Source organism: Triticum aestivum, chromosome 1B (genome assembly GCF_018294505.1).
Source record: "Triticum aestivum cultivar Chinese Spring chromosome 1B, IWGSC CS RefSeq v2.1, whole genome shotgun sequence".
NCBI lineage: Eukaryota > Viridiplantae > Streptophyta > Magnoliopsida > Poales > Poaceae > Triticum > Triticum aestivum.
The window spans coordinates 119868157-119879285 of NC_057795.1; the positions used below are offsets into that span (position 1 = coordinate 119868157).

At 45.8% G+C, this 11129-nt stretch overlaps 1 protein-coding gene across 2 annotated transcripts; it reads right to left on the reverse strand.

Annotated features, from left to right (window-relative positions):
- Positions 1 to 313: 313 nt before the first annotated feature.
- On the reverse strand, positions 314 to 4021 carry LOC123111183 (uncharacterized). 2 transcript variants are annotated; one of them, XM_044531912.1, is made up of 3 exons: positions 3325 to 4021; positions 3162 to 3230; positions 314 to 3063 (listed from the first exon to the last, which is right to left on the reverse strand). In XM_044531912.1, the coding sequence occupies exons 1-3, from the start codon at positions 3633 to 3635 to the stop codon at positions 2988 to 2990; spliced, it is 456 nt and encodes a 151-aa protein (XP_044387847.1). In that variant the 5' UTR covers positions 3636 to 4021; the 3' UTR covers positions 314 to 2987. The 2 variants fall into 2 exon arrangements, with proteins under 2 accessions (XP_044387847.1, XP_044387850.1); XM_044531915.1 differs by having other exon boundaries at positions 315 to 2931.
- Positions 4022 to 11129: the final 7108 nt, after the last annotated feature.

Here is an 11129-nt window from a genome sequence, read left to right on the forward strand (position 1 = left end):
AAAAAGGATCTCACTTGTACCAACAGAACATGTAGTGATCAATAAACATACTAAATGTTCTCTGAATTCATTGGTTCAAATATCATGGCTCCATTGGATGGTCATGCAAAAAAAAAAAACTACTTTATGATACTTAGCAGCAAACATGCAATGCACAAAAAAGATCAAATGGTTAATAAACCTGCCATTCGTCATGAAGGTAGCTCAGTAAGGAAGAACATTTAGCAAACTAAGATGGAGATTTTCTAAGCTTGTGGCAAGCATGCAATGCGCAACACTGGATACAACGTCAATGGTTTTTTGGGGAACAATAGAAGTAAGCAGTCATTGACTATTCCAAATAAAAAACACCGCTGTATCATAATTCCCTAATCAACAAATGTAAAATAAGTACCACCTCTTTATCTCTTATGTGACACAAATCTCTCATAACCAGAAGACTTCAAAATCTCTGAAGCACATACATATGTTTCGACATAAATCTTGCTTGGTAGGGAATACATGAACTACCCATTTTATTGCAAAACAAAATAATTGACATGACATCATACATATCTTGCATCTCTTCATTTTATCCAAGAACTTGGCAGCAGTAATCCACTCCTTCCAATCGAAGAGAAATGTAAAGGAAAAAGATGATGAGGCAGTATGCACCTTTTCCACTGGCTAGGAGAATCTCAGCATAGGGCACAACAACATAAGTTTGAGATATAATCCAACTGGAGCAGTAAAGAGAAAACCAGCCCGTAGCCTAGCACTATACAAAAGAAAGATGTGGCACTAATCATGTGAACTGAAAAAGGGAAGAATATGACCAGTAAAGTTGCCCTTTAGATGTACCATCTAAACTAATCTTTATTTTACAGATGCATAATCGAGAGAAGAGTACATTATCCTGTTTCAGTAATCAAATCCCATTTATTTATTTATTGCTTTATCCCCACCTGAGGTGGTATTATCGTTCTCATGCTTCATGACAAAATGACCCATAATTCTTTCTTGAACACCATGTAACATCAAGCAGGACATGAGAAAGTAATAACATTTTAGGTAAAAGGCTAAATATGTGTAGGATGGAAACTTGGTTGTGATGTAAGAAAGATCCTAACTTTAGATACACTACATGTACATTAAAAATTATTTTGAGAAGATGAGCTAATAGTTTAAAAATATACTGACTAATTACATACCCCTACGTACGGAGCTGCAACCAGCTCAATTATTTAGCGTATACATACATGACATGTCACATTCAAAATCGAGGTATACTGCAGATAACCCATTACATGCATCAATGTCTATCATATTAGCAGGAAGTCTCCACCAGTCTGCAGTTTCGTCATGTAAAAATATAGTGTGCCATTTCTTTTTGCCAAAACATCATCTATTCCCCATCTTTTCTTAACAGTTAATAAGAAGTGGTAGCACACAAGTGACAAATATAACAATATGTTCCAGATTTAACACCGATCGCACATAAGCATATCTTGACTCAAACGTAGCATCCAACAGTAGTTTAGTACACAAGACATGACATAACATTAAAGTTCAACGACATGCGACACTTAGTTCTCGGGACTTACATTCAGAAACATGAAATAACAGCGACAGACAGTGTAAAGAGCAGTATTGTTGCCACCCCCCAAACTTCTAAACTTCAAGCTTCATTGCTTCTGCTCTAGAGAGCAGCAATAATTATTCAGAACCACAACCAATAAAAGAGAACATCTGGATTATGAAAATTAATTCAATTGAGTCGTTCATATGGGTAGATAGAATCATAAAGAAGATTATTACATTGATTCACATCAGATGGTCCGTGTTAACAAGGATTCTGGATGTGTTATTTGATGAATAAAACAAAATCTACATGTGTTTTGTACGCCAAGTTTATTACACTGATTCACAGCAGCAAGGTACTTAGAAAACAGTGAATTCATGGTGTTCTAATTGTGTAACTGATATCTAACTAAGAAGTATATTCTCATATTAGCAAGATGAATAAAAACGAAAAGTCCTACTGAGAGGAGCTGCTTCTCATAAAGATCTAAACAAATGCCAACCAACTTGATGGTCTGTCCTAAAATATTCTACTTTTTCATGAAAAGCAGGTTAATCATGCACAAACAAGATAACTGATATTCCAGCAAACGACAGCTAGCTTTGAACTCCACAAGATCCTTGTAGTTCTAGTTTTGGTTGCAAGGCTGTCACAAGATCCCTGCAGTTTTAGTTTTGGTTTGGTTGCAAGGCTGTCACAAGATCCCTGCAGTTTTAGTTTTGGTTTGGTTGCAAGGCTGTCAGACTCGTACTGATTTCAGAAGTTCAGATATAGTAAAATTCATACTAATCCCAGAACATCTGAACTGCACAAGAACCATGCAGTTTTAGATCATATAAAAGCAAAGCACAACATGACTATCCCTGAAAATGGAATACAAAAGTGTCATTTTCCGAATGATACAAGTACTATGCTTCTTATCAAATTAGCTTATAAGTTCTTAGTTCACATGGTGGAGAAAAGCTTAACTTATCCTTTATGGTACAGATATCATATTGTATGCGATAGTCTCTATACTTTAAGTTAACATTTATCATTCATTAGAACAAAAGATTCACTTATATTATCTTCATTTATGTTTCATAATGGATTGCAAACTAAGAGTCCTATAAAGAATTTGTAGGTATCAAAGAGGGAAAGTTGTACAACAAATTATCAAAACCACTTAAATGAGGTCACCAAGGTGGGAAGAGAGGGAGGGGAGAGATACCGTTTTGTTGGGCTAACAGCAGGTTGATGATAGGTGGAGGCATCGGGATTCGAGGAAGCACCGCCTCCCAGTACACCTTTGGTATCTCCTCGGAATTTGGCATCACCGTCATGGCCGCATCAGCGAAACTCGCAAGCCAGACTCTCTTTCCTCCAGTGACCTGCGTGCATCAGAGAACAGATGGATAATTTCAAGAAACGAGAGCTTGGATATATTTTACATGACACTACTGTAACCTGTGATTAGGAACAGGATGACCCCGGGTTGCAAAAGGACCACCAAGTTATAAGATCTAAAATGAGTAAAATAAATTACATATTGACAAAACCCGAACAATTAGGCAATCCATTCCCAGACACAATTAACTCACAAGCCCAATCAGCATTATACCTCACAGCCGGAACAACAGTGGGTGCAGCACTTCCATACGCACAGAGCATCCAACTCTCAGTCTGCACCCTGCATCCACCCGAGCAGAACCAGGTCAAACAAACGGAGAAGGGAAAAAAAAATAAAAAATAGAAAACTTCAAACCGGCTACGAGGACTCGTACCGAGACGAGGAGCCGACTGAGAGCTCGTACACCAGCTGCACTCGTCGTAACCACCTGCTGAGGCCGCCGTCCACTGGACCACTGTTGAGCCAGTCACGAAAGAGGGTGTCGAGCGCGGCCGTCGTTGTGTCACCTCGGGACGCCGACGAGGCCGGCATAGAGTGCCTGGTGAGACCAAATCCCACGAGGTGTGCGCAGCCGAGCTTCGGCCTCCGGGCAACCGCTCTCCCACCGCCAAATCGCGACGCGTGCGCAGCCTGAAGCTCTGAGGTAACCTCTCCCCCACAGCTGACCTCGCTACTCTTTAGCATGCCTTGTTAGCCTTCTGACCCTCCCCAGCTCGCCAGCCCTCGACGTGAAGAACCCACCGCCCCTGATATCCCGCGGCGATGACTTGCGCTGATCTAGAACCATCGCACGGGGCGGCGCGAATCCAGAACGTGGCGAAGCAGATGACGGAGCCAGCATGCGAGACCTCGATCCGCTCCTTCCGTATGCTGGCCTAGCTCGCGTTGCTCCTCGGAAAACGTCGTTGTGAGGTAGGGCGGCCGGGAGGCCGGCGGCCGGAGACAAGGCGGTGGAGGAGATGAAGCAGCAAGAAGGCAGATTGGTGGCTGGTGAGGAGAAAGGAGGAGAGAAGGAAGGAGAGGGTGCGGGGCTCGGGATGGGAGAGAACACTGGCTGCGCTGCAGCAAAAGTGAAACCCCACACCCAGCCGTAGGGGCAGGACCCGGCATGGCGCACAGCACGACGCACGACCCGGCTCTCTCCAACCCCACACGAAACTCAACGGTACCAACAGCAACAATCCAACCCACCGACGTGTAGGACCAGCATCTAACTTGGCCCACCGGTCATTGTGCGATAACGCATCAGCGGGTGTGTACGCGGCAAGCACATGTCTCTCCCCTACTCAAGCCCCAGATGAGACGCAGACGAGATGTAATTGCATCGCATGACGAAAACTCACTGGACCAGAACAACCCCGCCCACCGATGTGAGGGACCAACAACCAACGTGGCCCACCCGTCATGGTGCATCCCGCGGGTGTGTAAGCATCAGTCCAGCCCTCTCTCTCCTATAGCCAACCAGAGGCGAGACACAATTCCACGGATCCCACACACAAACAGAAACAAACGCAAGGCACAGATCTCTGGGACCAGCAGCCAACTCGGCCCACCGGTCATAGAGTGTGGAAAGGTAGCAGGGTGTGTGCATCCTTCAGTCCATCTCGTCCCAGCCATCGCAGGCGACGCACGTCTGTGCGTGTTTTCTTGACTTCACATGCATCCGCGCGCACGGTTGGAGAGAGGGCCCAACACCGCCTTGTTCACCTGCTCCTTTACTGTCACACGGGCCCCGCAAAGATCGGCCCGCATGTCATTTGCCTTGGGTCGTCCTGTGTGTGTTGTTTGACCTCCGAAGCATCCGATCCCCACGCTCACTGTTTGGGAGGATGACACGCCTGCTCTCTTTCACAGCCGACAATCGCGACATGCGCACGCGCCGCATGTCACATCCTAGTTCTGGCCTGTCCTATGCCTGCTTCCATCTGAGCATCATGTTTAAATTTTTGAAACCTGAACTGAGGAATTTTGAAAGCCTCAAAAACTTAAATAAAAGAAGGGCAAAAACCCTAAAAATCTCATTCATTGCTCCAAAATGCTCTTCTTAAATGTTTGATAATTTTTGGTAAGGGTTCTGGTCCCAACCAAAATATTGGAACATTTTTAAGGATTTATTTTTGGGACTTTGAATTTAAATCATTAGCTATTTGAATTTGAATTATATTCATATAACTAGAATATAATTTCAAATACCCCTGAAATATTTTATGAGCTTTTGGAAAAGTCCATATAGCAAAATAAAAATATTCAGAGGAGCTTTTGGCATTGTTTGAATTATTTTAAATTCAAAACAGTGGCAAAAGATTAAATAAAAAATAAAACAAACAGAACAATAAAACAGGAGAGAGAGGAAACCTACCTGGGCCACTTACCCGCAGCCTACCTGGCGCCACCAACCGGCCCAGCCGGCCCAGCCCATCTCCACCCCCTCCCCTGTCGTCTTCCTCCCTCGCCAGAAGGACAGAGGCGAGGCGTGGCGCGCGCCCGAGAGGCCTCGGCCACCTCCTGCTTCCTCCTCGACGCCCGGAGACGCCACGCACCTCCCTGCCTCTCTTCCTCACTCTCCCGCGTCCTCATCCTCTCCCCGGAACACTCTCCCCCTCCTCTGTTCTCCTCACCCGAACGAAGCCGCCGCCACCGACGAGAGCTACCGTGGCTACCGCCTCCCCCTCGCCTCTCCGACGCGCCCCCGAGCTCCGCCGTGACGTCCCCGTCCCTACCACGGAGCCACAAGACGCCGGACGCCCTGGAGCGCCGTCACCAACGCCATCTTCTTCCTCTGCACCGACGGCCGTCGTCGCTTGATTCGCCGCCAACAGAGCGTCCCCGGCCTCGCCCTCGCGCTCGTTGGACTCGCGGTGAGCCGCTGACCCGTTCCCCTCTTCTTCCCATGCCGTTTGGCCGCTCTAGCCATTGCTTCCGCCGGACCCGAGAGCTCGCCGCCGCCGTGCCTCGTCACCGTCGTGGCCAGAGCCACCGTGGCTCAAAGCCGGGCACACCACCGTGCTCCAAACCTCACCAGGAGCACGTAGAACCCACCAGCTTCCCCTCCCGAGCACCACAACGCCAAACCCGCAGGTGCCCGAACTCCGGCCGCCGCCTTGGAGCTCGCCGCCGTCGACTCAGGCCACCCCAGCTCCTCCCGTTCGCTCCATTAGATGCGCTGCTTTGCCAGCTAGCCGTAGCCGCAAACCACGAGTAAAATGGTGCCCTGTAGCGCAAACCTGACGCGGACGCCGCCGCGATCTGAGGTTGCCGGCGGTTAAACGCCGGCAGCTGACGTGGCGCTGATTTAGTTAGCGCTAATGACCACGCTAAACACCCCCAGAGCCACTGCCAGTGGGCCCCAGCACCACTAACCTTTTTAATTAGGATTAAACTAACTCTGTTTAACCCCCTGTCACTGACGTGTGGACCCCACACGTCAGGTTTGACCCGAGCCAGCCCAGTTGACTCTGCTGGCGTCACAGTGACGTGGTGCTGACGCCATAATTCATTTCTGGATTTATTATTATTCAGGAAATTCCAGAAAATGCCTAAAACTTCTAAAATTCATAGAAATTCAACTGTAACTCCAAATTAAATAAATTATATATGAAAAATTATCAGAAAAATTCAAGGAATCCATCTGTACCACTTTCATGCATGTTAGAACAACTTATAGCTGCTGTTTAGCACAAATCAATTAAATGGCATTTGAATAATCACATATGGAGTTTGAATTTGAATCTTGTATTCAAACCAACTTCATTTAATCTGTTGCTAGTTGCATTAGCCCAAAACACATTCATTTTGCCATGTCATGATCATGCATCATATTGTGCATTGCATTGATTGTGTTCCCTTCTGTGTTGCCGGTATTTGTCCCCTCTCGATAGACGTGATACCGATGATGTGATCGTTGACACTGATGAAGACTCAATGCTATCTTCAGAAGTGCCAGGCAAGCAAAACCCCCTTGTTCATTCCGATAAAATCCCACTCTCTCGCTCCTGCTCTCTTTTAATGCATTAGGACAACAACGATTCAACTGTTACTTGCTGTGGTAGCTGAACCCCTTTATCCTTTGCATGACCTGTCACTGCCACAGTAAATAGATGAAACCCACTAGCATGAGTAGGAGTTGTTTGAGCCCTGTTGTGCCTACTCATTCTTGCTTGTTTGTCATGCCTGCTACTGCTTAGAGTTGAGTCAGGTCTGATTCATCGGGGATGAATCAGAGGTGTGTGAACATGTCCTACTGTGCGTGAGCTAAGTGTGTGAACACGATTTGGTAAAGGTAGCGGTGAGAGGCCATGTAGGAGTACATGGTGGGTTGTCTCATTGAAGCAGTCCTCAGGAACTGAGTTCTGTGTTTGTGATCCATGATTCAGCTACTACCACGCATTGGGCCCGAAACCAATGGACCCTCTCGGCTTCTTAATCACCCTTGTCCTCTGTCCAGGAGTTGCAAGTAGTTTCTGGTGTTTGTAGTATGCTGGAGGCCGTGCGCAGTGCTGACCGTAGGGGTGGGCTGTGATGCAGTAGGCACGTGGCACGGTGTACCGGGCGCCCGTTTGGTGTCTCGGGAACCCTGTTCACATCGTTTGGGGCTGTGAGCGAAACTCCGGCCGGATCTCCTCATGGATGGAACCCGAATAGGCGATAAACCTGGACTAGAGACTTGAGTGTTTTAGGCAGGCCGTGGCCGACACCCATGTTGGGCTTCCGCTTGAAGGTTGCCGAGTACATGTCGTGTAAACGGCGGTAAGTGGTGAGAGCGTGTGTGAAGAAGTACACCCCTGCAGGGTTAACATCATCTATTCGAATAGCCGTGTCCGCGGAAAAGGACTTCTGGGTTGCTTATATCAGTTCATAGACAAGTGAAAGTGGATACTCTAAAATACGCAAGATAAGCGTGAGTGCTATGGATGGCGTTCTCGTAGGGAGACGGGAGCGGATCCATAGTGGTGTATTGATATGGTGAATATGTGGACTCGTGTGCGCCACCTCAAAAGAGTTGCTTGCAGTCGTAGTTTAGGATAGCCACCGAGTCAAAGCTGGCTTGCTGCAGTTAAACCCCACCACCCCTTTGTTGATAATGATGCGTATGTAGATAGTTCTGATGTAAGTCTTGCTGGGTACATTTGTACTCACGTTTGCCTATTTTATGTTTTTGCAGAGAGACTTCGGTCTCGCTAGTAGTTTCACGTGGACTTCGACGTTTAGCTTGATACCTCAGCTACGATCTTGTGCCCTTGGCAGGATCTGATAGATAGTCAGGCTTCTCAGCCTTTTTCATTTATAGATGTCTGTACTCAGACATGATAGCTTACGCTTGTGCTTTGACTTGTATGCTCTGAGTGTTGGGTCATGAGACCCATGTTTGTAATATCTCGCTCCTCGGAGCCTAATGAATAAATTACTTGAGTCGTAGAGTCATGTTGTGATGCCATGTTGTATTTGCACATATCGAGCATATTGTGTGTATGTTATTGAAATGCTTGGTATGTGTGGGATCTGACCATCTAGTTGTTTATCTTTAGTAGCCTCTCTTACCGGGAAATGTCTCCTAGTGTTTCCACTGAGCCATGGTAGCTTGCTACTGCTCCGAACACTTAGGCTGGCCGGCATGTGTCCTTCTTCGTTCCTGTGTCTGTCCCTTCGGGGAAATGTCACGCGATGAATACCGGAGTCCTGTTAGCCCGCTACAGCCCGGTTCACCGGAGTCCTGCTAGCCCAGTGCTACAGCCTGGGTTCACTCGCTGATGACCGACACGTTCGATGCTGGGTCATGGATGCCTGTCCCTGTAAGTTTGTGCCACTTTGGGTTTACGACTAGCCATGTCAGCCCGGGCTCCTTATCATATGGATGCTAGCGACACTGTCATATACGTGTGCCAAAAGGCGCAAACGGTCCCGGGCAAAGGTAAGGCGACACCCGTGGGAATACCGTGCGTGAGGCCGCAAAGTGATATGAGGTGTTACATGCTAGATCAATGTGGCATTGAGTCGGGGTCCTGACAGCGTTGGTATCAGAGCTTGACTGCCTGTAGGATTACCAAGCCAAACTGGTCGAAGTTGAGTCTAGAAATTCTTTAGTTATATAAGGGAATTGATTGTGGGATGGAATGTAAGGCTCTTTTTACTCCTTATACCTCATGGCCTTCTGATCTGAGTCATCATCTTCTCTTCTACGGGGATTAAGAACTAGGCTATCTCTTCTTTCTATTAGGATCACGTGTTACTAATCAGTGGACTTATAAGATTGTTGGATTTAAGTCTCAGTTCAGTTCCTACTACTTCCGTATGTTAATTGTTGATCTCGAAACCTTGATATTGTGCTTCTGAGTGGTTATGCCACCATTTTTGTGAATGTCTCAAATCTTTTCTGAGCATTTACAGCCGTTATGCTGTCCGAGTCATCCCAGGTTTCTAAGTAGTTTGATGCATTTGCAAATCCTTTCTTCCCGTTTCAATGTTCCCATGGGCCAGATTAACCACACTAATCAGTGAGTTGAGGTACTCCGTTACCTTGACATATATGTTGGAGATATTATTATGACCCTAGGTGTCTCAGGGGATCATCTAGTAGTCTAGCCATGATTTATGTTCCAGTGTGATGACTCTGGCCGTCATTATCGAAAGCATCCCGTGATGCCATTTAGTTAGTAGGTACTCTATTCCTGGGTTCTTAAACCCGATATTCACCCTACTTACATCATGTTGATAGTGTTGCTAGTTCTTTTAGTATATTAGTAACCTTTGCGATAGTCCTCGAGGTCCGTGGTATATCGTTCTTCCAAATACCATGAACCATTATGGCAAAAGTTTGTTGGATCAAAAGATCACAACAGGCCCTCTATGAGTTCTCCATGCTATATTGTGACTCTGCCAGTTCTACCTTTCTGCATGGGTTATCCGTAAGAAATATGTTGAACTTGGTTCGACATACTAATCTATGCATCCACAACTCAGAAAATTATATGTTCCTTTGAGATGTTCTCTTTAGTTGCATTCTGACCCTCGTCTATCAATTGATAGTCAAGAGTATGCGTGCGTTCGTTTATCGATGCCTATTACCCTTGTGGTCCGTCAAGCCATTCTGTCCTGAATGACTTGGAGAAACAAACTCCAGTACCTCATCCATATCTAGGATTGGGTCAAAGTAGTTGTATTCCGCAGATCAAATGCCAATCCAGCTTTTGGTTCTGTTCTACCTTGGAGTATTACCCCCTTTATGTCAGAATTGTCATGAGAACTGCACCAACTCTCATGAATTTTGACGTAGTGATACTTCTCACCATCACTAGTCATTCCTCGGCCCTCGTGTTGATACAACCGGAATACCGGCAAATGAATTGTGATGTGTGAAATCAATACTCCCAGCAACCTCGTTGCTTGGTAGTTAAATGGATGATAACCTCATTCTCAGCATATTGATTATTGAATCGTCACCCTAAGACTGATCGTGCTATCTAGTTCTTATTTCGGTGCACCCTTCGATTGATGAGTTAGGATCTTGTCAAGTCCTCACTCATTTGATCATATCGTCTTGCCCTCAAAAGCGAGATTGTTCTCGAGCTTAGTAACATACCGGTGGTTCGTGATTTTCCGAATATCTTCTCGGAAGTATTACCAGGTTGTCCCTGACTGTTATGTTGAGCTCGTGATCAAGTTGGTTTCTTGTGAACCACCTTCTCTCCAAGAATCGGTGTTAGATATCCCTGAGCTAGTTGGTTAAGCTAGACAACAACTTGGAGAGTTGGAAGATAAAAGCTTGCCTGACTTAGTTCGTTCCAAAGGGATATTCTTGTGTAGTGTGTGTTGAAGAAAGATGATATCTTCATCGATTGGTCCCTGTGATCAGTTGCTGGACCTATTGTCTTATCAATCCTTTGATTTGAGTGTGGGCTATCATCAAATCAAATCAGTACCAACGATGCTCGTAATGTTGTCTTATTCGTGGTTGATCCCTCGAGCATACACCATTACATCTTTGGTCTGACCAATGCTATCACCGTGTTCACTTAACTATGGAATTCCTTTTAAAAGGAAACCTAGATGAATTGTTGTTGAGCCCATTGACAACATCCTTATCTCCTCCATGATTTTGTTGAACATTAAGCTAGTGTTGGAAACTTTTGAAAGCATTTGTTCATGCTAGTTCATGAAGCATATGTTCGGATGTAAGAAGTG